The sequence below is a fragment of the Lithobates pipiens genome, unplaced genomic scaffold (assembly GCF_037356315.1).
Source record: "Lithobates pipiens isolate NorthernLeopardFrog02 unplaced genomic scaffold, aLitPip1_a1.2 Scaffold_16, whole genome shotgun sequence".
In the NCBI taxonomy this organism is placed as follows: Eukaryota; Metazoa; Chordata; class Amphibia; order Anura; family Ranidae; genus Lithobates; species Lithobates pipiens.
In genome coordinates, this window is record NW_027507748.1 from 175977217 (window position 1) to 176003373 (window position 26157).

At 45.3% G+C, this 26157-nt stretch overlaps 1 protein-coding gene across 1 annotated transcript in view; it reads left to right on the plus strand.

Annotated features, from left to right (window-relative positions):
• The first annotated feature begins 23359 nt into the window (after positions 1-23359).
• Positions 23360-26157, plus strand: part of LOC143982240 (acetylserotonin O-methyltransferase-like) — a 79969-nt gene continuing 77171 nt past the window's right edge. The window contains exon 1 of the mRNA XM_077480794.1: positions 23360-23488. Coding sequence (XP_077336920.1) covers positions 23384-23488 — 105 coding nt within the window. The 5' untranslated portion in view covers positions 23360-23383. The remainder of the gene's footprint in view (positions 23489-26157) is intronic.

Below are 26157 nucleotides of genomic sequence, written 5' to 3' on the forward strand. Positions count from 1 at the left end.
ACATCTAAAGTGTGCAAAGACTCTTCTTCTGCGGACTGTGGATCCGGAAAAAAGGATGGTAGGATTACATCTTGATTCAAATGGAATCCTGAAACCACTTTAGGCAGAAAGGACCTATTAGGACGCATTACTACCCGGTCCTTATGAATAATTAGACAAGGTTCCTTGCTGGAGAGAGCTGCTAGTTCTGACACTCTTCTAGCCGAGGATATGGCTATCAAGAAAACCAATTTTTTTGTCAAAAGAACTAATGAAGCCTGATGCAAAGGTTCAAATGGTTGCCCCTGCAAAGCAGAGAGAACCAAATTCAGATCCCATGGGCATACCGGAGGTTTGACTGGCGGCCTTAACCGCATAGCCCCCTGGATGAAAGCCTGCACAAGGGAATGTGATGCAAGTGGCTTCTGGAAAAACACTGACAAGGCCGAAATCTGCACCTTGATAGTGCTTACGGCTAAATTCATTTCTAGGCCTGGCTGGAGGAAAGCCAAGATCCTGCTAATGACATCCTTTCTAGGATGCCATCCCCTGGGTTCACACCAGGAAACATATGCCTTCCAGATCTTGTTGTAAATAAGCCTGGAGGCCAGCTTTCTGGCACTGACCAGAGTAGAAAGGACTGGCTCCGAAAGCCCACGGTCTCTCAGAATGTGGGTCTCAGCAGCCAAACCGTCAAATTTAGACTGTGAAAGCAGGATGGTAAATAGGACCCTGCAAGAGTAGATCTGGCCGGAGAGGAAGGATCCATGGCCTGCCTACTGCCAACTTCAAGATCTCTGCGTACCAAGGTCGCCTGGGCCAAGCCTGGGCTACCAAAAGAACTGACTTTGTTTCCCTCTTGACTCTTCCCAGGAATCGTGACAGAAGCGGGAATGGTGGGAAGGCATAAATTAGATTGTACTGATCCCAGGGAACTGTCAAAGCATCTGACCTCTGAGCAAGTACATCTCTTGTCCTTGACACAAATTTGTCCAGTTTTCTGTTGAATTTGGATGCAAACAGATCTACGTCTGGAGTGCCCCATTTGTGACATATGATCCGAAATATGTCGGGGTGTAGAGCCCATTCTCCTGGGTATAACTGTTGGCGGCTTAGAAAGTCTGCTTGCCAATTTTCCACTCCTGGAATGAAGACTGCAGAAAGGCATGGAACCCAATCAAATACTTCTTACATGACAGCTCAGCTGCCCAATTTTTTAGCCATAGGGCCCTTCGCATGTGTACCAACAGGAGAGACAAACGAGATGCTTGTTGGACCGAATCCAAAATCTCATCAATCATAAAACACAGAATTTGAGGAATCTCTGCATAACTCTCCACTTCCTCACTGGGAAGGAGGCCAAGCATCTGCTTAACCTGTTCTTTGAGGAACTGACACAACCCCACAGTTGCGACTGTAGGCTGCACTACAGCGCCAGCCATGGAAAAGGAGGCTTTTAATAACGTTTCCAGCTTCTTATCAGGTGGATCCTTAAATACCTGAGCATTATCCAAACGACGGGTCAGGTTTCTATTCACACAAGAAACAGCCGCATCGACAGATGGGACCCCCCATTTCTTGGTGAAACTTTCCTCCAGAGGATAAAGCATAGAAAACCTTTAAGGAGGAGCAAACAGTTTATCGGGATGTCCCCAATTCTCATACAACAATTTATACGGAAGGCAAAAAGCAGTCTGTGGGATTTTCCTGACCCCCAGGGAAGAAACAGAGGATGTAGCGGCCTCAGCAGTGGGCATTCTGAATGTGGTACGCACCAACTAAGTATAATATTGAACCTATTTTCTGAGTGCCTGGGAGGAGGGGACTCTCTCCTCTTCCTCTTATTTATCCGACTTCTCTTGATCCCTATCCCATGATAGGAATCTCTCAGGTTTCAGGTGTCACCTGAAAGAGGAATCTCAGCAGAGGGAGGGAATCTACCCCTTTTTCTGCTATCTTTTAGGGAAGCTGAAATAAAATTCATGATTCTCCCTTCAAAACCCTCCAATGTAGTCTTAAGGGAGTCTTCAGTGACATACACTGGGGCTGAAACATTAGGAGAGGCTGCAAAACCTGACAGGGTCACTGACTCATCCTGTGAGGCTGGCTCCAGTCTTGCAGGGGGGATGGTAAACTACAGGCATTTTTAGGACCCCTAGACCTAGGCGGTGATTTACCAGTGCCCTTGTTACCCCCCCCCCCCCCCCCCGAGACCCTTTTACGATGAGACATAGTCCTAAGCTACAAAGCAGAGGTACTAGTACAAAAGTGCAATCACTGTTGTGCTCCAAGTCTCACAATAAATATATACACTTAAACTGTACAACCTGATGCTGAGTAGATGTCTTAGGTTTGCCTGGATCCAATCCATTAGGATGCTTACTGCCCACAGCTCCTGTGTCTTCCACTTGCAGCCCCCTGGCGCTCTGGGTTTTTTAAAATTGCCGCTTTGGCGCCTGCGCAGTAAGGTGCCGTGCACGCCGATGTGCATGGCCCGCAACCACACCCCCCCTTCATCCATTAGCATGGGAGCACGCTCAGCGCGCATGCACGAGGACCGCCGGTTGCCCAGGGGGGGAGAGGATCACCTACGGAGCCACGCGGGACCCCTAGACTACGTGGGAACCCTCTTTTACCTCTACTGTGGCAGAGACTGCAGCGGAGACGTGAGCCATCTGAAAAAACAGGCTTCACTGAGCGTGTGTATCCGAAAGGCATGTAAGTATGCATCAGGCTGCTCTTACTCCCTCTAGTGGTGGAAACCAGGAAACCAGGTAAGACATACAACTACTCACATGAAGAAATCCAAAACAGACAGATTCCAGCCTTCACCCATCACGGCGGGCAGAGTTGTGCCAACCTTCAGGATTTTTTGGGTTCCTTCTGAGAGGAACCTCTTACCTGGACCTTGTAAAAGACTCTGCCAGAAACTTTTGTGCTACTATGTAAATAGTACACCAAGTCTGGTTTTCCCAGAGCCCAGTCTTCCAACAGGAGAGGACTTACAGGCAAAACCTTGTTTCTTCGGATGACCAGGCCTGGGTACCATATCATCTTATATCGGCCCGAGCTATGGATCCGGTTATCATAGCCCTTAGACCCCCGCAGGGACCTGCACAGAGCTTTCTTCATAGCACATGTTTTACGTGACCAACCACCTTAGACACTGGCGAAAAAACTAAGGTGCCTCCCATATGGGAGGGGTTATATAGGGGAGGAATTCTCCTTAATTGGGGTTTAACCAGTGTCCAATCACCAGAGGTGCCTATATAACCCACTATGTAGTGAAGCTCCTGTGTCCCATGATGTATGATCAAGTAATACTAATACTTACAATCATGGTAAATTTTCAGATGCCTTGGTTCCTTCGGCTTCCTATGCGGGGGGCACATTCAAATCTGTGACCACTTGTAAGCCTTACGGGTTAGGGCTGCCTCCCCTTTGAGGGTGAATGAGGGACGATTTCTCAGCAGCATCCATAATCACCAGTGGGTGAATATTCTGCTTTTTTTATATGTCTTTTTAAAGAAGTCTCCGGATAAATGAGTCCATTTGGTGGAAAGGGTAAATATAAGGTGACTATTATAATATAATGAACATATAGGTAATTTTAATAATAATCCGATGTGCCTGTAGAAATATAAGAATCCCCTGAGGAAGACCATAACCCCAAAAGGTCAAAATGCATTGGGGTTTTTCAATTCTGTGGGTAGCATATTTTGATGCATATTCCCCATAACAAAAACAGTTTATGATACCATTTACTGTTCAGTTTGCTATCCAATCCAAGTTGTCTCGTATCATGTAAACCGGAGCTCATGTTTTAAAATTTGTATTGTGTAATCCATGTCCAAAGTTTTTTGTCAATAAAATCAATTTTTATGTAAAATCTCTCTTTTTGACTTACCTTTGCTGCTAAAAACCCCATGGGGAAACCTTAATGTGTTTTTTGCAGGAATGGGGCTTTTGGCCAGGGTTTGTATGTAAAATTGTAGAAACCCCAATATAGTTATGTAATATATTGTAATTGCATTATTCCAGCTTTCGGGCTAGAAAAACGTATCTGGTCTACTGTATATTGTTTCCATGAAGATAGGTTAGAACTAGGAAGTACTGTATAAACAAAATACAAACTCACGCACTGCCAAAATCATAATATAAAATACTAGAGAAATTTTAGCTGTCATGTGTTCCCACATCAAAACTTGAATGATATATTATGGTGCCACACGGCTATGCCAATAATTGGTAAAGTGAGATCAAAATGTATTGCAACATGGATTTCATTCATGGTTTGTCCTTTGTAATATTATTAAAATGAATATTTTACCAACATTTTTGTACTTATTTCAGGCCTTACAAATAGACATTCCAACTGCCTTTTTCCGCCAAGTAGACACACTTTTTACTAAATTCATATGGGCAAATAGTGATGGCCGAACGGTTCGCCCAGCGGTCGTTTCGCGGTGAATTTCGGCTGTTCGCGGTCCGCCCGTTCGGTGGACTATTGGCGCCGTTCGCCCGGCGGACTTCCGTGTTTACTGTGTAAAAGAACTTTGACCTATGATGACACATCCATCATGGGGTACAGGACAGCCAATTGAGACATTACAGCACATGGACACTTGGACATTCCCCCTAACTTATAAATACACCCGATCCGGCGGCCATTTTACATTCTTTCTTCTGTCACTATAGGGAGAGGTTGCTGTATGGAGCAGGGAGAGATTGCAGTGACCCAAATCGCTAGCTATTTGGTACACAAAAGTTCTTTTCAGGACTGGTATAGGTGTTAGGTGTATATAGGTTTGCTGTGCTACTGATTGTTGCAGCAGGCTGAGTGTCTTTTGTCAGTTTAGAGAAAGGGACAGGACGGTGTGTCTGCTGTAGGGACAGTCAGTTTAGTCATCATTAGCTGTTACTATCAGGTCCACAAAAGTGCTCTTCCAGTTATTGTTCCAGTAGCCTCTGTTTTGTCGGTTTATATAGGGACAGGCAGGAAGCAGTGAGTGAGGCAGTGAGGGTCAGTTTAATCAGTAGCTGTTACTATATTAGCTCCACAAAGGTTATTTTCAGGACTGGTATCAGTGGAATGGTAATAGGCTTGTACACGTATAATATTTTCTTCCAAATATAGAAAGAATATTATACTTGACTGCTGCCCTTCTGCTGCAGTCTGCTAATCATTCACAACCTACTTGTTCCACAAAGCTCCTTATAAGGACTGGTAACTTGGTCTGTCTAGGGTGCTACAGTACATAGGGTTGAGTGAGGTACAGTTTGCCATTCTATAAGGAATGGTATAGGTCCACAGTACATAGGGTTGAGGTGCACTTCTGCTGACCGCTGCCCTATACTGCAGCAGTCCTTCATCGGTATAGGGACTGACGTACAGTCTGCTAATCACTCACACACAACCTACTTGTTCCACAAAGGTCCTTATAGGGCTGGTAAGGTATAGGGTGCTACAGTACATAGGGTTGAGTGAGGTACAGTCTGCCATTCTATAAGGACTGGTATAGGTCCACAATACATAGGGTTGAGGTGCACTACTGCTGACCGCTGCCCTATACTGCAGCAGTCTTTCATCGGTATAGGGACTGACGTACAGTCTGCTAATCACTCACACACAACCTACTTGTTCCACAAAGGTCCTTATAAGGAATGGTAACTTGGTCTGTCTAGGGTGCTACAGTACATAGGGTTGAGTGAGGTACAGTCTGCCATTCTATAAGGACTGGCATAGGTCCACAGTACATAGAGTTGAGGTGCACTACTGCTGACCGCTGCCCTATACTGCAGCAGTCCTTCATCGGTATAGGGACTGACGTACAGTCTGCTAATCACTCACACACAACCTACTTGTTCCACAAAGGTCCTTATAAGGACTGGTAAGGTATAGGGTACTACAGTACATAGGGTTGAGTGAGGTACAGTCTGCCATTCTGTAAGGACTGGTATAGGTCCACAGTACATAGGGTTGAGGTGCACTACTGCTGACCACTGCCCTATACTGCAGCAGTCCTTCATCGGTATAGGGACTGACGTACAGTCTGCTAATCACTCACACACAACCTACTTGTTCCACAAAGGTCCTTATAAGGAATGGTAACTTGGTCTGTCTAGGGTGCTACAGTACATAGGGTAGAGTGAGGTACAGTCTGCCATTCTATAAGGACTGGTATAGGTCCACAGTACATAGGGTTGAGGTGCACTACTGCTGACCGCTGCCCTATACTGCAGCAGTCCTTCATCGGTATAGGGACTGACATACAGTCTGCTAATCACTCACACACAACCTACTTGTTCCACAAAGGTCCTTATAAGGACTGGTAAGGTATAGGGTACTACAGTACATAGGGTTGAGTGAGGTACAGTCTGCCATTCTATAAGGACTGGTATAGGTCCACAGTACATAGGGTTGAGGTGCACTACTGCTGACTGCTGCCCTATACTGCAGCAGCCCTTCATTGGTATAGGGACTGACGTACAGTCTGCTAATCACTCACACACAACCAACTTGTTCCACAAAGGTCCTTATAAGGACTGGTAACTTGGTCTGTCTAGGGTGCTACAGTACATAGGGTTGAGTGAGGTACAGTCTGCCATTCTATAAGGACTGGTATAGGTCCACAGTACATAGGGTTGAGGTGCACTACTGCTGACCGCTGCCCTATACTGCAGCAGTCCTTCATCGGTATAGGGACTGACGTACAGTCTGCTAATCACTCACACACAACCTACTTGTTCCACAAAGGTCCTTATAAGGACTGGTAAGGTATAGGGTACTACAGTACATAGGGTTGAGTGAGGTACAGTCTGCCATTCTATAAGGACTGGTATAGGTCCACAATACATAGGGTTGAGGTGCACTACTGCTGACTGCTGCCCTATACTGCAGCAGTCCTTCATCGGTATAGGGACTGACGTACAGTCTGCTAATCACTCACACACAACCAACTTGTTCCACAAAGGTCCTTATAAGGACTGGTAACTTGGTCTTTCTAGGGTGCTACAGTTCATAGGGTTGAGTGAGGTACAGTCTGCCATTCTATAAGGACTGGTATAGGTCCACAGCACATAGGGTTGAGGTGCACTACTGCTGACTGCTGCCCTATACTGCAGCAGTCCTTCATCGGTATAGGGACTGACGTACAGTCTGCTAATAACTCACACACAACCTACTTGGTCCACAAAGGTCCTTATAAGGACTGGTAACTTGGTCTGTCTAGGGTGCTACAGTACATAGGGTTGAGTGAGGTACAGTCTGCCATTCTATAAGGACTGGTATAGGTCCACAGTACATAGGGTTGAGGTGCACTACTGCTGACTGCTGCCCTATACTGCAGCAGTCCTTCATCGGTATAGGGACTGACGTACAGTCTGCTAATAACTCACACACAACCTACTTGGTCCACAAAGGTCCTTATAAGGACTGGTAACTTGGTCTGTCTAGGGTGCTACAGTACATAGGGTTGAGTGAGGTACAGTCTGCCATTCTATAAGGACTGGTATAGGTCCACAGTACATAGAGTCGAGGTGCACTACTGCTGACTGCTGCCCTATACTGCAGCAGTCCTTCATCGGTATAGGGACTGAGAGTTTTGTCACAGGATCATTTAAAAAATGACAGGCAGAGGAAGAGGCAGGCCCTTCAACAGGGGTGGTAGGGGTAGGACAGGAGCAACAGGCTTGAGTCAAAGTGGGAAGTTGCAGAAGGTGTGTTCAATTACTTTAAAGGACGCACCAGACTTGGTTGAGTGGCTCGCTCAGCCTTACTCTTCTGCACCCTCCTCATCCTCTCGATATCTACACCCTCTTCTTCACTCTCTGCTATTTGCACCCCCAAAGACACTACCACCAACAACACCACCACCACCACATACCTTCCGCTTGAGTCACAGGAATTATTTTCCGATCCATATCAAGACATTTCTGATGCGCAGCCACTCTTGGTATTGGATCAGGAAGAGGAGGCAGCAACAACCGCTACTCAGCAGTTGGACGACAGTACCCAGATCAGCCCAAGGAGGAGGTTGGTCCCCGGTGTTGCTGCCTACTCCGAGATCTCTACTTATAGCGGTGGGGAAGGTGACGTCGATGATGATGTGTCTAGTGATGTCACGTGGGTGCCCACAAGAGAGGAAGAGGAGGGGAGTTCAGAGGGAGATATGGACGAGCAGATAGGGAGGAGAAGCAGGAATAACTTACATTGCACAGGAGGGACAAAGCAGACTGAAAATGTATCAGGAGCGAGTCATCGACCATGTACGGTCACATCTGGCGCTCCCAGGACACCGGCACATGGCTCCGCAGTTTGGGCTTTTTTTAACGTGTCCGCTGCTGACAATAGTGTTGCCATCTGCAATCTTTGCAGTCAACGCATTAGTCGCGGTAAGCCCAACACTCACCTAGGGACGACCGCCTTAAGAAGGCACATGAGCAGCCATCACCGAGCCAAGTGGGAGCAACGGAACACACAAAGCCACACTCCAGGCTCTCACAGTCCAGCCTCGTCTTCTACTTCTCCTTCTCCTCTCTCCTCACAATTGTCCTCCACTCCACCCTCCATCACGCCAAGCTCACGTTTTCTGCAAAAAGGCAGGCTTCCGTGTGCCTAATGTTCGAGCTTAAAAAAATGATGACGCCGGATAACCCTCTTGCCCAACGGTTGACAGCTGGCTTGTCAGAACTCATAGCCCGCCAACTACTGCCATATAAACTGGTGGATTCGGAGGCCTTTCGCAAATTTGTGGCCATTGGAACACCACAATGGAAGGTCCCAGGAAGGAAGTATTTCCAAACACAAGCAGGAAAGGTATATCACTTTTACTGCCCACTGGGTGAACCTTCTGACGGCCGTCAAGCATGTAACCCGTGGCACCCGTGTAGATTTGGTTTTACTGCCACGGATTGCATGCAGGTCTGACTCTTCTTCTCCTCCTCCTACTCCATCCTCCTCCCTCTCCTCCTCAGCTGACTCCTCCTTTTCCGCTGCTAGCGTCTCTTATGCTGCGCCGCCCAAGCTCCCCAGAACCTATTCGACATGCCAGGTGAGACGTTGCCATGCCGTGCTGCGCCTGTTGTGCCTGGAAGCCAAGAGCCACACTGACCCGGCACTCCTTTCAGCTTTGCGTTCACAGGCAGATCAGTGGCTAACACCGCTCAATTTGACAGTTGGTAAAGTGGTGTGTGACAACGGTGCCAATCTGCTTAGCGCATTGAAACAGGGCAAAATCACGCACGTGCCATGCATGGCACACGTCTTAAACTTGGTCGTGCAGCAATTCCTTGTCAAATACCCTGGGGTCCAGGACATCTTGCGGCAGGCAAGGAAAATCTCGGCCCATTTCAGAGGATCTTACACGGCCATGGCTCGCCTTGCTGACATTCAGCGGCGACACAATCTGCCGGTCAGACGTCTTATTTGCGATTGCCCGACGCGGTGGAACTCAACCTTCTATATGCTTGATAGACTGCTCCAGCAGAAACGTGCAGTTAACGTCTACCTGTATGAACTTTGCGGCAGAACCGGTTCTGGGGTGCTGTGGTTTTTTTCACCGCACCAGTGGCTGCTCATTCGCGACGCATGCAGACTTCTGCGCCCATTTGAGGAGATCACCCAACTGGTCAGTCACAGCCATGGCACCATCAGTGACATGGTACCTTATGCCTTCTTTATGGAGCGTGCATTGCGTCGTGTCATTGATCAAGCTGTGGAGGAGCAGGACCAGGAAGATGAGGAAGTCGCAGTGCTGGATGAATTCCCAGGGGGGCTACTCTATCTGAGACAAGTCAACAACAGGAGTCTGAAGAGGAGCCAGAGGAGGATGGTGACGGGGCGGATGAGGAGGAGCAAGAAGAGCATGCTTTAAACCTTTCTGGGATCCCTGTTGTGCGTGGATGGGGAGAGGAGAATGAAGAGGACGACATTATCCTGGATGATGAGCAGGAGCCAGGCCACCACACCGCTTCCACTTTAGTGCAAATGGGGGCCTTCATGCTCCAGTGTTTTAATAGGGACCCCCATATAAAAAGCATAAGGGTCAAGGACCAGTACTGGGTGGCAACGTACTTAGACCCCCGGTACAAACACAAAATGGCGGAAATGTTACCGCCGTCACAGAGGGCTGGCAGAATGGAGCACTTCCAGGCCTTGCTTCGAGAAATGCTGCATTCTGCCTTTGCGTGCGCTGGCAGAGGAGCAATTCCCACTCCCAGAGAAGGAGTTGCGGGTACCAATCCAACAGCGCCTGCAAGAGGAGGCCGGTTTGAAGATGTGTTGGTGACTTTGGATAGGAGGTCATTCTTTCAGCTGACCCATCGACAGGTGTCATCCGGATCCAGCATCAGGGAACGCCTAGACCGTCAGGTGTCCGACTACATCGGGTTAACGGCCAATGTGGACGCTCTGAGGAGTGATGAACCCCTGGACTACTGGGTGGGCAGGCTTGACCTCTGGCCAGAGCTTGCCCAATTTGCAATCGAACTGTTGGCTTGCCCCTCATCCAGTGTCCTGTCAGAAAGGACATTTAGCGCAGCAGGGGGGATCGTGACCGATAAGCGTACCCGCCTAGCTCACGACAGTGTTAACTCTCACATTTCTAAAAATGAATGAGGCATGGATCTCGGAGGAATTCAACACATGTGACCAGTAGACCATATATATGTCTATAAACAATTTTTTTAATCGAGCACAGAGACCTTCTTTCTTCATTTGGCTCACTTTCTTGTCCAAAAAAAGCACACCGTACTATATGCCCGTACCCTCCTCTTTGAAGAGGTTGAGCGGTGTCATATTTCTACTGGGGCTGCTTATTATGAGGGGCTCCCACCATCCCTGTGCTGACATCCTCCTGGGGCTGTACATCTGCTGTGCATATTATGAGGGGCTCCCACCATCCCTGTGCTGTGCTGACTTCCTCCTGGGGCTGTACCTCTGCTGTGCATATTTTGAGGTGCTCCCACCATCCCTGTGCTATGCTCATTATGAGGGGCTCCCACCATCCCTGTGCTGTGCTGACTTACTCCTGGGGCTGCTTATTATGAGGGGCTCCTACCATCCCTGTGCTATGCTGACATCCTCCTAGGGCTGCTTATTATGAGGGGCTCCCACCATCCCTGTGCTATGCTGACATCCTCCTGGGACTGCTTATTATGAGGGGTTCCCACCATCCCTGTGCTATGCTCACATCCTCTTGGGGCTGCTTATTATGAGGGGCTCCCACCATCCCTGTGCTATGCTTATTATGAGGGGCTCCCACCATCCCTGTGCTATGCTCATTATGAGGGGCTCCCACCATCCCTGTGCTATGCTCATTATGAGGGGCTCCCACCATCCCTGTGCTATGCTGACTTCCTCCTGGGGCTGCTTACGGTGCAGGTGTCAGTGCTGTATATCACGGTGCTGATGTCAGTACTCTCTATCACGGTGCTGCTGTCAGTGCTGTATATCTCGGTGCTGATGTTAGTGCTTTATGTCATGCTGCTGATGTCAGTGCTCTCTATCACGGTGCTGTTGTCAGATGACTCTATCACGGTGCAAGTGTCATTGCTGTATGTCACGGTGCTGCTGTCAGTGCTGTATATCACGGTGCTGGTGTGAGTGCTTTATGTCGCGCTGCTGATGTCAGTGCTCTCTATCACGGTGCTGCTGTCAGTGCTGTATATCACGGTGCTGGTGTGAGTGCTTTATGTCATGCTGCTGATGTCAGTTCTCTCTATCACAGTGCTGCTGTCAGTGCTGTATATCACGGTGCTGGTGTGAGTGCTTTATGTCACGCTGCTGATGTCAGTGCTCTCTATCACGGTGCTGCTGTCAGTGCTGTATATCACGGTGCTGGTGTGAGTGCTTTATGTCACGCTGCTGATGTCAGTGCTCTCTATCACGGTGCTGTTGTCAGATAACTCGATCACCAGCAGCGTGACATACAGCAATGACACCTGCATCGTGATAATCTTCTGCACCCTCTTCTTTGCCTACCCTGGTCCCTGACCTTCCCTCTCCTCCATTGCCTTCATGCACTCCACAGTCCTGAATTGTCACAACAATTTCCCATATAAAAAAAAGAATGCTTGTAGTTGTCGATCCCAGATTCACCTCATACATGTGTTATGTCATTGGCCATGTGGTGGGACTATGTTTGCACAGCTATTAATTATTTTGTGGCTGCAAATTTGACCTGTAGGTTTGCGAAGTTCGCCTCCCATTGAAGTCAATGGGGCCTGCAGCCATGTTCGCGGTCCGCGTTCGCGAAGCGTCCCGTCGGAAGTTCGTCCATCACTAGTCCCCACCCAAGCCAATTACATTTTTATAATTTTTCCCCAAAAAATAGAGCTTTCTTTTGGTGGTATTTGATCACCTCTGCGGTTTTTATTTTTTGCGCTATAAACAAAAAAAAGAGCGACAAGTTTGAAAAAAACATAATATTTTTTACTTTTTGCTATAATAAATACCCCAAATTAACCACTTCCCGACCAGCGCACGACGATGTACGTCGACAGCATGGCACGGGCAGGCATATTGGCGTACATGTACGTCCAATATTCGTTGCCGCCGTGCCATCGGGAGCGCGCCGCCGGCAGCGCGCTCCCGCGCTGGTCGGGACCTCCGTGAGTCCGGTCGCGGGACCCGCGGACTCGATCGCCGCGGGCATCCCCGCGATCGTCTCACGGAGAGGCGGAATGGAGGAAATGCTGTATAAACAACATTTTCTCATTCTGCCTAGCAACTAGTGATGCTGATCTCTGCTCCATGTGATTGGAGCAGAGATCAGTGTACACTAAATGAAAGCCCAACCCCCCCACAGTTAGTAACACACCCCTAGGAACACTTAACCCCTACACTGCCACCCACAGGTTAACCCTTTCACTGCCAGTGTCATTTACACAGGAATCACTGCATTTATATAGCAGTGATTACTGTATAAATGACAATGGTCCCAAAAATGTGTCAAAAATGTCCGATGGGTCCCCGACAATGTCGCAGTCACAATAAAAATCGCAGATCGCCGCCATTACTAGTAAAAAAAAAAATAATAAAAAATTATTAATAAAAATGCTATAAAACTATCCCTATTTTGTAAACGCTATAACTTTTGCGCAAACCAATCAATAATCGCTTATTGCGATTTTTTTTACCAAAAATATGTAGAAGAATACGTATCGGCCTAAATTGAGGGAAAAAAATGTTTTTTTATATATTTTTGGGGGATATTTATTATAACAAAAAGTAAAAAATAATGCGTTTTTTTCAAAATTGTCGCTCTATTTTTGTTTTAATAAAAATAAAAACCGCAGGGGTGATCAAATACCACCAAAAGAAAGCTCTATTTGTGGGAAAAAAAGGACGTCAATTTTGTTTGGGAGCCACGTCGTACGACCGCGCAATTGTCAGTTAAAGCGACGCAGTGCCGAATCGCAAAAAAGTGGTCTGGTCTTTGACCAGCAAATTGGTCCGGTCTGAAAGTGGTTAAAAAAAGAAAATAATGTTTTCCCTCAGTTTAAGCCGATATGTATTCTTTTACATATTTGTGGTAAAAAAAAAAATCGCACAAGTGTACATTTTGGTTGGTTTGCGCAAAAGTTATTGCTCCTACAAAATAGGTTATTAGGTTATTGATTTATGGCATTTTTATTTTTATTAGTAGACATTTTCACATAGGGGTGTACACACTTTTGTTGTCAGTAGTTTAGACATTAATGGCTGTGTGTTGAGTTATTTTGAGGGGACAGCAAATTTACACTGTTATACAAGCTGTACACTCACTACTTTACATTGTAGCAAAGTGTAATTTCTTCAGTGTTGTCACATGAAAAGATATTATTAAATATTAAAAAAAATGTGAGGGGTGTACTCACTTTTGTGAGATACTAACTATATATATATATATATATATATATATATATATATATATATATATATATATATATATATATATATATATATATATATATATATATATATATATATATATATATATTGTTATAGCAGCAGCACTAAAAATATTTAGGGCATAATTGCTGTTCCTCCATTCTGCATTGTCGGCATTCCATCTCTGCATCAGCAGTGGTTCCCTTTTTTTTGTTTTACTTTTTACATTCATTTTTATTTTTATTTTTGCAGCAGCAGCAGTAAATCAAAATCTCCACAATTGCTACACTCTTAATTTCTTTTTTGCTCCCAAGCACTATATTTCCATCCCAGTTACAGTGTTCAGGCACCACCAACACCCAAGGTCCAACTTTTCTGCAGCCGGTGCATGTAATTTCAAATTTGTTTCTAATTTTTAACAGAAGGCCCCCAAAACCCTTACCAGGCCCTTTGAGTCTGCTATAGATTTAGAGAGAAACTCCATGCCACATAAAAAAAAAAAAAGAAAAGAAAATGGCGTGGGGTCTGGTATGGATTTTGCTCTTCAGTCTGATATGGAATTTAAGGGAAACCCCATGCCAAAAAAAAAAAAAAATGATGTGGGGTCCTCCCTAATATCCATACCAGAACCTTATCAAGCGAGTGCCCCCACCCCCTGAACAATACCAGGCCACTGACAAGTTGGGGAACTCTCAGAATCTGGAAGCCCCCTTTAACAAAGGGGCCGCCAAATCCCCCAGTCCCCCACTTATGTGAATGGGTTTTGGGTACATCATACCCCTATCCATTCACCAAAAAAAAATCAAAAAGTAATAACCACAGAAAACTGTTTTTGACAAATCTTTTATTAACCACTTCACCCCTTCATGACCAGGCCATTTTTGCGATACGGCACTGCGTTGCTTTAACTGACACTTGCCGCTGTACCCAAACAAAATTTGTGTATTTTTTTTCCCACAAATAGAGCTTTCTTTTGGTGGTATTTGAGTACCTCTGTATTTTTTTTATTTTTTTTTGTGCTTTCAACAAAAAAAGACAGACAATTTTGAAAACAAACAATATTTTTTACTTTCTGTTATAAAACACATCCAATACATTTAAAAAAAAAATATCAAATTTCTTCATCAATTTAGGCCAATATTTATTCTGCTACATATTTTTAGTAAAAAAAAATCCCAATAAGCCAATATTGATTGGTTTGAGCAAAAGTTATCACGGTTACAATATATACTTTTTACATTCATTTTTATTTTTATTTTTGCAGCAGCAGCAGTAAATCAAAATCTCCACAATTGCTACACTCTTAATTTCTTTTTTGCTCCCAAGCACTATATTTCCATCCCAGTTACAGTGTTCAGGCACCACCAACACCCAAGGTCCAACTTTTCTGCAGCCGGTGCATGTAATTTCAAATTTGTTTCTAATTTTTAACAGAAGGCCCCCAAAACCCTTACCAGGCCCTTTGAGTCTGCTATAGATTTAGAGAGAAACTCCATGCCACATAAAAAAAAAAAAGAAAAGAAAATGGCGTGGGGTCTGGTATGGATTTTGCTCTTCAGTCTGATATGGAATTTAAGGGAAACCCCATGCCAAAAAAAAAAAAAAATGATGTGGGGTCCTCCCTAATATCCATACCAGAACCTTATCAAGCGAGTGCCCCCACCCCCTGAACAATACCAGGCCACTGACAAGTTGGGGAACTCTCAGAATCTGGAAGCCCCCTTTAACAAAGGGGCCGCCAAATCCCCCAGTCCCCCACTTATGTGAATGGGTTTTGGGTACATCATACCCCTATCCATTCACCAAAAAAAATCAAAAAGTAATAACCACAGAAAACTGTTTTTGACAAATCTTTTATTAACCACTTCACCCCTTCATGACCAGGCCATTTTTGCGATACGGCACTGCGTTGCTTTAACTGACACTTGCCGCTGTACCCAAACAAAATTTGTGTATTTTTTTTCCCACAAATAGAGCTTTCTTTTGGTGGTATTTGAGTACCTCTGTATTTTTTTTATTTTTTTTTGTGCTTTCAACAAAAAAAGACAGACAATTTTGAAAACAAACAATATTTTTTACTTTCTGTTATAAAACACATCCAATACATTTAAAAAAAAAATATCAAATTTCTTCATCAATTTAGGCCAATATTTATTCTGCTACATATTTTTAGTAAAAAAAAATCCCAATAAGCCAATATTGATTGGTTTGAGCAAAAGTTATCACGGTTACAATATATTTGTACTAGTAAAGACAGCAATCAACGATCTTTAGTGGGACTGTGACATTGTGGTGGATGAATTGGACACATGCCACGTACACATGATCACACGAGCAAAAGAGCTAGCAGAAGATAGTGGAGGAGTCCGGCGAGAAGACCCCCGAAGACGGACAGAAGACCCCCGGAAGCTGTGCAATAAACTATTTTAACCCTTGTGTGTTGTGTTTTTTTTAACTTTTATTTACAGGTGAATGGGTAGGGGTACATTGTACCCCATACTCATTCACATAGGGTGGGGGGCCGGGATCCGGGGGCCCGCAGACCCCGACAACCAATGGCCAGGGTTGTCGGGAAGAGGCCCTTGTCCTCATCAACATGGGGACAAGGTGCTTTGGGGTGGGGGTGCCGCGCGGCCCCCCCTTCCCCAAGGCACCCCCCCATGTTGAGGGCACGCGGCCTGGTACGGCTCGGGGGGGCGCTCGCTTGTCCCCCCCTTTCCTGACCAGCCGGGTAGCCTGCTCGGACAAGGGTCTGATGTGGACCTGGGGGGGAGCCCCACGCCGATTTTTTCGGCGTTGGGGTTCCCTTTTAAGTCCATACCAGGTGACGGGCCAGCGACGCCTCCTTCGCTGGCCCCAGCTACCTGGAGACACGCTCAAAATGAGCTGACTTTCCTCCGCGTGTGTGGGCGAGTCCGTTCATTTCAAAGGTACGGCGGATAGTCCGGCGGACTTAGTACGCCGTATTAGCCTGCTGAAAAAGTGCCGTGTGTGGGCAAGTAGCCCGTTCGGAAAGTCCAGCGGACAGTCCGACGGGAAGTCCGCCAGACTAAGTCCGCCGGATAGTTGTGTGTACGAGGCATAAGTGACACTTTCTGAGAACCAGTGACACCAATACAGTGATCAGTGCTAAAAAAATGCACTGTCACTGTTTAAATGACAGTGGCAGGGAAGGGGTTAACATCAGGGACAATCGAAGGGTTCAGTGTGCTCCTAGGGAGTGATTTCTAACTGTGTGGGATGCACTAGAGGAGAGAGAGAGATGAGTTCCTGATTAGCAGGAAGACAAAATCTTTCTCTTCCTCTCTGACAGAACGGCGGGCTGCCTTGTTTACATCTGCCTCTCCAGCGAATGATCAGCAGGTTCTTTGGCAATCACGGCTGCAGAACAGTCTGATTGGACAAAGTGGGAGCCAATCAAAGCGGAAGAGGGTCGCTGGTGACACGCGCCCACGCCCCAGACCCCGAGGCGGAAACAACATACAGGTACTGTACATTGTTTTGCACAGCCAGGCTGCCCTGCCACAGTAAATGTGCACTGGGAGGTCCGGAAGTAGTAAAAAAAAAATAGTGTCCATTGATATCCATCGTCAATCACGACACCCGCCAGACCCGAAAAATAGATTAAAAAAACGCCTGGAGGGCTACCTGCCGTATGCCTGCTCAGTGTTTTGACAGTTATTACATAGGTGAGGGGCGGGGCCACCCAGATAGGTCACCCAGTAGCACCGCCCCTTCTGACATCACCTGACGTCCCAATAGAGAGAGTGGAGGAAATAGAAATTGGTGAAGACTTGAGTCCAAAGTGTAGGTCTTGGCGACAAACACCACGGATGGAATTGAATGTCAGTTGTGCAAATCCATTGTTGTAATCACCACGTGCGAAGGAAACCACATAGTGTAAATCAGCTAAAAGGACCAATGGCACCAATACAGTGATCAGTGCTAAAAAAAATGCACTGTCACTGTTTAATGACAGTGGCAGGGAAGGGGTTAACATCAGGACAATCAAAAAAAAAATAATGTCCCTTGATGTATATCTATCGTCAATCACGACACCCGCCACACCCGAAAAATAGATACAAATTTCTCCGCCTCTTGGGAGGCTACCTGCCGTATGCCTGCTCAGCGCTTTGACAGTTCTTATATAGGTGAGGGGTGGGGCCACCCAGATAGATCACCCAGTAGCACCGCCCCTTCTGACAGCACATGACGTCCCAATAGAGAGTGGAGGAAATAGGAATTGGTGAAGACTTGAGTCCAAAGTGTATGCCTTGGCGACAAACACCACGGATGGAATTGAATGTCAGTTGTGCAAATCCATTGTTGTAATTACCACGTGCGAAGGAAACCACATAGTGTAAATCCGCTAAAAGTTTAATATACATACAGGGTACAGGTTTTCTAACATGATAAAAATGAATATGCGCATAAAAACACAAATTCCAGGCTGTACAGCAAAGATTCCAAATCTGGGGTGGCGTGACAGTGTTGCGTGTGTAGGCTCGGCCCAAGTCTAGGGTGGCGTGACAGTATCGCGTGCGTAGGCTCGGCCCTTCAAGTCTGGGGTAGTGGAACAGTGTCACGCGCGTAGGCCAAGCCTACGCATGCGACACTGTCACATCACCCCAGACTTGGAATCTTGGAATCCATGTGGATGTCTGCAATATATGGTCCTTACTGAATTCATACACCTTGGAGAGTGAGTCAGTCCGACATACTGCAACCAAGTGATGCAAACTGGATTATCCCTTAAGTGTTTACAACAGGTGAATTGGACTCTGTAGTGGAGTCCTTAACACTTTGGACTTTGAAGTATTCACAAATTCATATTTCCTTCTATTGGGACTTTTTGTTGATACTACTCCTTAGTCTTTCCATATAGAATCTCTATGCACAATGTATGATCCCATTTGATAATTTTACCTCACAATCTTTGAGTAACTCTTGATTCCTATTTTGATTTGCAGATGCTATACTTTTCCTTGCTGGCGTCCTTGTGGATGCATGGTAGAACGCCCTGAGAGTCCCCTTGCCTGCGTTGGAGGGATGTTATGCAACAGCCCGTCAAATAGAATTAAAGTTGGTCTAAATGACTGTCAGGTCACCTGAGACCAGGTGACAGATGTACTCCGTAGGATTCGGAAGTGCACCGCTAGGTAGTGTACCTTAGGACTGACTGCTGCAGATTGTACCCAAGGATATGGAGGACACAGGTCTACAGGATCACTAACACAGATCCCAATGGGAGCTGGAGCATAGATTCCCCAGGGCGCGGAGTCTAAGCGCCAGCGGGTGTTCACCAGAGCCTCCAGTGGTGAGGATGGACTTCGCTGCAGTCTGGCTCCAGGTCGTGGCCCCTAGGGTCTCACAGCTCACGCTCACATTAGACTACAGGAGAAGGAAGCAGGCTGGAACGACAAGGATAGTAAGGGGATACGGCAGAGGTCAGGGCAGCTAGCAGACAGGAACAACAAAGTACACGCCAAAGGTTTAGGGTCACAGGCAGACAGGGATGGTCGGGAACATGCAAAAGGTCAAGGTCACAAGCAGACAGGAATCGTTGAGAACAAGCCAAGGTCGCTAACAGTGTCAAACGTAGAGCACACAGCAAGCAGGAAACAGGAATCCAAACACACAATAGTTAATCAGCACCGCTGGCTTGCAGTGCACAGGTTAATATAGGGTTCCCTGATAGGGCCTGGGGTGGAGCCGCGCTTAGAGGAGAGGTTATAAAAACCACCAGGTGGAAGTGGCTGGCCTCTTAGTCTGAACACATGAGGGGAGGTAAGCAAACAGAGGAAGATCACTGCATAACCATGACAATGACCTTCTATGCACAGTGCCTTGAAAAAATATTTGTACCCCTTAACATTTTCCACATTTTGTCATGTTACAACCAAAAACGTAAATGTACTTTATTGGGATTTTATGTGATAGACCAACACAAAGTGGCACATAATTGTGAAGTGGAAGGAAAATGATAACTGTTTTTCAAATATTTTTATAAATACATTTCTGAAAAGAGTGCCATGCATTTGTATTCAGCCCCCTGAGTCAATACTTTGTAGAACCACCTTTCGCTGTCACTACAACTGCAAACCTTTTTGCGGATGTCTCTACCAGCTTTGCACATCTAGAGAGTCAAATATTTGCCCATTTGTCATGCAAAATAGCTCAAGTTCTATCAAATTGGATGGAGAGCATCTGTGATCAACAATTTTCAAGTCTTGCCGCAGATTCTCAATTGGATTTAGGTCTGAACGTTGACTGGGCTATTCTAACACATGAATATGCTTTGATCGAAACCATTCCATTGTAGCTCTAGCTGTATGTTTAGGGTCATTGTCCTGCTGGAGGGTGAGCCTCCACCCCAGTCTCAAGTCTTTTGCAGGTTTTCTTCTAAGATTGCCCTGTATTTAACTCCATCCATCTTCCCATCAACTCTGTCCCTGCTGAAGAAAAGCATGATGTGTTCAGGACATTATGCAGTGTTAGTTTCCTGCCACACACAGCGTTTTGCTTTTAAGCCAAAAAAGTAAAATTTTGGTCTCATCGACCAGAGCACCTTCTTCCACATGTTTACTGTGTCCCCCACATGGCTTTTTGCAAACTGAAAACGGGACTTCTTATGGCTTTCTTTCAACAATGGCTTTCTTCTTGCCCCTCTTCCATAAAGGCCAGATTTGTGGAGTGTGTGACTAATGCTGCATACACACGATCGGACTGTACACCGGACAATTCGACCGTGTATGGAACTCGGCTTTCCGGTGGACAATCCGCGGACAATCCGCTCGTCTGTGTGCTAGTCCGCCGGACTTTTCAAATGAATGGACTTGCCCACACCCGAAGTAAAGTCCATTCATTTTGAATGTGACTTCAGGTGCGATGGGACTAAAGAAGGAAGTCAATGTCGCCGCCTCTATGGGCGAGATTGACACCTTGCTAGCCCCGTCGCCTGTTATGGATTTTAATGGGAACCCCTATGCCAAAAAAACAGACCCTTATCCGAGCACACAGCCCGGCCTCTCCTGAACCCCCCCTCCTGAACCGTACCAGGCAGCTTGCCCTCAACATGGGGGGTAGGTGCTTTGGGGAAGGGGGGCCCTGCGGCCCCCCACCCAAAGCCCCTTGTCCCCATGTTGACGAGGACAAGGGCCTCTTCAAGACAACTCAGTCTGTTGGTTGTCGGGGTCTGCGGACGTGGGGCTTACCGGAATCTGGGAGCCCCCTTTAATAAGGGGGCCCCCAGATCCCGGCCCCCACCCTATGTGAATGAGTATGCGGTACATCGTACCCTTACCCATTCACCTGGGGGGAAAAGTGTAAATAAAAATACATACAACACAGGTTTTTAAAGTCGTTTATTAGGCAGCTCCGGGGGTCTTCTTCCAACTTTGGGGTCTTCTCACCGGGCTCCTCCTATCTTCTGCTCTTTTGCCACTCTTTTACTAGCGGAGTAGCCCGGCTTTCACATTCGTCGACCGGGGGTCTTCTTCTGGCTTCGGGGGTCTTCTTCCGACTTCTCCGCACTTTCCAGCATCTAATAAACTACTTTAAAAACCTGTGTTGTGTGTTTTTTGATTTACACTTTCCCCCCCAGGTAAATGGGTAGGGGGTCAGATGTACCCCATACTCATTCACATAGGGTGGGGGCCGGGATCTGGGGGCCCCCTTATTAAAGGGGGCTCCCGGATTCCGATAAGCCCCCCGCCCGCAGACCCCAACAACCAATGGCCAGGGTTTGTAGAGAAGAGGCCCTTGTCCTCATCAACATGGGGACAAGGTGCTTTGGGGTGGGGGGCTGCAGGGCCTCTTTCCAAAAAGCACCCACCCCCCATATTGAGGGCCTGGCACGGTTCAGGAGGGGGGGGGGCTCGCTCATCCCCATCCCCTTTTCTGACCGGCCGGGCTGAGTGCTTGGATAAGGGTCTGGTATGGACTTTGGGGAGACCCCCACACCATTTTTCAGTGTAGGGGTTACCCTTAAAACCCATACCAGGCAACGGGGCACACAAGGTGTCAATCTCGCCAATGGAGGCAGCAACATTGACTCTTTCTTCGCTAGTCCCGTTGTACCTGAAGTCACGTTCAAAATGAATGGACTTTACTACATGTGTGGGCAAGTCCGTTCATTTGGAAAGTCCGGGGAACCTCCGCGGAAAGTCCGGCGGATTGTCCGCCAGACCTAGTCTGCCAGAAAAGTCAGTTTGTGTGCGGTTGTGTGTGGGCAAGTCTGCTCCTTTGGAAAGTCCAGCAGACCTCTGCTGAAAAGTCAGCCGGATAGTCTGATCGTGTGTACGCGGCATTATCGTTGTCCTGTAGACAGATTCTCCCACCTGATCTGTGGATCGCTGCAGTTCCTCCAGAGTTACCATGGGCCTCTTGGCTTCTTCTCTGATTAATGCTCCCCTAGCCTGGCCTGTCAGTTTTGGTGGATAGCCATGTCTTGGTAGGTTTGCAGTTGTGCCATACTCTTTCCATTTTCAGATGATGGAGTGAACAGTGCTCCGTGAGATGTTCAAAGCTTGAAATACTTTTTCATATAATCTAACCCTGTTTTAAACCTCTCCACAACTTTTCCCTGACCTGTCTGGTGTGTTCCTTGGCCTTCATGGTGCTGTTTGTTCACAAAGGTTCTCTAGCAAACCTCTGAGGGCTTCACAGAACAATATTAATACTGAGATTAAATTGCACACAGGGGGACTCTATTTATTAGGTTGCTTCTGAGTAAAAAGGGCTGAATACAAATGCACACCACACTTTTCAGATATTTATTTGTTAAAGAACAAACATTTATAATTTTCCTTCCACTTCACAACTATATGCCATTTTGTGTTGGTCTATCACATAAAATCCAAATTAAATACATTTATGTTTTTGGTTGTAACATGAAAAATGTTCAAGTATAAGTACTGATAACAGCCTATACTCTGTACATGTTTTATGTGTATATGAACTATGATTTTTTATGCAATGATCTGTACTGCTTGTTATACAATATATCTATATTTTCGAAGTACAAATGCCCACTACTTCCCCCGAGGAAGGAATACAGTCCTGAAACATGTTGTTATCCATCAAAAGAACTCATGTGGGCTGACTGTTTTTTCCACGTTTTGCAGTCCTCTGGGTGTATTTGAATTTGCCAGAGTATTATTAGTACTGCTTTAGGATGTTTTGATAATGCACAATTGTTATAATGTCATTTTATTAGGACATTATGTCCTTTTTACTGGATGTTTCTTATACAAATTTGCTACATTTTTGTGGGTGAAACACTGCAATTCATGTGATCCTCCAAATGTGCCCATGTTTCCAAGTACTCAAGCTCCTTATCAGAGACATGGGATCTTTTAAATTATAGGAGATCAATGCAGCTCATGATAACCACATCTACAGTCTCCACCTCTTAACAGCTTCAATAAATCCGGGAATAGGCTGCCCCCAAAATTAGGTCATGTGTGGAATCAACTGTCTAAGCCTGGCTTAGTTCTTTATAGTATTATATATGCAGATGACAAGCAGCTTATGATGACAGACCAAGCCACTGAATATCACACCAACATGAACTCCTCCGATCTTGACTATCCAAAGCAATTGCTGGATTATAAGGATGGCTTTTTAGCTTCAAAGGTAAGAATATACCTTTTTTATACTAAATAAATACTGTTTGCTTTATATTTAGTATTCCTACTTTGGTTCATTGTTCATTGTTTGTGACTTTTATATATGCATCCACTGAACAGCTCCATATTGCCTATTAGAGATTCATTTTACAGCAGAAATCATGTGAACATTATTTCCCCTTTTTAGAGAACTATTTGTTTAGTCATTGTTTTATCTGATCTAAGTACCAAGGTAATATGAGGTAATATGAGGTAATGGCCTTCCAAAAATATTACTAAATTTAAAATGTATAAACTGGACACAGCCCATTAGGGGAAATTCAATAAAGCTGCTGTTCTACTTTTCTGGTGTGGATTGCTCTTGTTAATGTGTTGCACCTAATAAAAACAAACATCTGTGACAATTCTGGTTCTGATAGCGACTTGTGTGCCAAATTCAGGTAGTCCTAATTTCTTTCACTTCTACATTGTGGTGCAAGACCTGAGCCAAATTGAAGATAGAATAGGGACAGTTTGGGGGGAATTCAATAAAGCTGCTGTAAACCTTTTCTGGGATAAATCCTTCTTGTTACTGTATGGCAACAAAGTCATAAAACATCTGCAAAACTTTTGGTTCTGACAGCGACTCCTGCACCAAATTCAGGTAGTTTTAAAATGTGTCACTTTTAAATTATGGCAGAGTGAATGCGCCAAATTCAAACAAAATGTGGACAGTTTGTATCTCACAAAAGTGGTGTTAAGACCAACTCTCTTTTGGCATAAGGAGAGACAGATTTTACGTAAGTGTCTCGCATGCATTCAAAAAGTGTTGCAGCGTGTACTAAATTCAAGCAAAAGTTCTAGACAGCTACATGAATTTGGCACACTCTGTGTCACTTTTACAATTCATGCAAAACACTTTTGCAAAATCTGTCCTGAATTTCAGGAACTGCTTCTTGTTGATACTCTATAGCAGGTATCTTCAAACTATGGCTCTCCAGCTGTTGCAGAACTACACGTCCCATGAGGCGTTGTAAATCTCTGACATTCACAGACATGACTAGGCATGAAGGGAATTGTAGTTCCTGAACAACTGGAGGGCCATAGTTTGGAGACCCCTGCCCTATGGCATAAATGTCAAGGTAAAATGTAAGCTACTTGGTATTACATAATCAATTATCTGAATTGTTCCTATTGCTGGTATTAAAATTAGCCCCTACAACAACATGTCATTTACACATATGCCCACGTTTCTTTTTAACATTCTCTATCTTACATTGGTATATGCTGAGGTACTATATACCATTTTACAAAAAGGCAAACATTTGCCAAAACACTTACCAGCCTGCAAAACAACAAACTGACCCTGTGTAACCACTTAAGCACCGGACCAATTTGCAGCCAAAGGACCAAGCACCTTTTTGCGATTCGGCACTGCGTCGCTTTAACTGACAATTGTGCGACGTGGCTCTCAAACAAAATTGGCGTCCTTTTTTTCCCCACAAATAGAGCTTTCTTTTGGTGGTATTTGATCACCTTTGCGTTTTTTATTTTTTGCGCTATAAACAAAAATAGAGCGACAATTTTGAAAAAAATTCAATATTTTTTACTTTTTGCTATAATAAATATTTCCCAAAAATATAAAAAAAAAAAAAAAATTCTCAGTTTAGGCCGATATATATTCTTCTACATATTTTTGGTAAAAAAAAAATCGCAATTAGCGATTGATTGGTTTGCGCAAAAGTTATTACAAAATAGGGGATAGTTTTATAGCATTTTTATTATTTTTTTTTTTTTACTAGTAATGGCGGCGATCAGTGATTTTTATTGTGACTGCGACATTATGGCGGACACATCAGACATTCTTGACACATTTTTGGGACCATTGTCATTTATACAGCAATCAGTGCTATTTAAATGCACCGATTACTGTGTAAATGACACTGGCAGTGAAGGAGTAATCCATAAGGGGGGAGGGGTTATGTATGATGTTATGTTTTTTTTATTATAGGGGGCGTGGCCTGGCATGTGATGTCACTGATCGTCTTTCCCTATAACAGGGAACAGACGATCGGTGACAGCCACAGTAGGAAGCACAGGGAGAGGTTTGTTTACACAAACCTCTCCTCGTTCTTGAGCTCTGTGACCCGATCGCGGCACACCAGCGGCGATCGGGTCTGCTGGTCCCGCAGCCACGGTCACGGAGTTCAGGAGCTGGGCACTTAAAGAGCCATGTACAGGTACATGATTGTACCCAGCCGTGCCATTCTTCCGACGTATATGTGCAGGAGGTGGTCCTTAACCACCTCAATACAGTGCAGTTACACCCCCTTCCTGACCAGACCAATTTTCAGCTTTCAGCGCTCTCACAGTTTGAATGACAATTACTCAGTCATCCAACACTGTATCCATATGAAACTTGCGTCCTTTTTTCCACACAAATAGAGCTTTCTTTTAGTGGTATTTAATCACTAGTGGTTTTTTTATTTTTTGTGCTATAAATAAAATAAAACGTAAATTTTGTGAAAAAAATGCATTTTTCTTGGTTTCTGTCATACATTTTTGCTAATCATTAATTTTTCTTCATAAATTTTGGCTAAAATTTATACTGCTACATATCTTTGGTAAAAATAACCCACATTAGTATATATTATTTGGTCTTTGTGAAAGTTATAGAGTCTACAAACTATGGTGCCA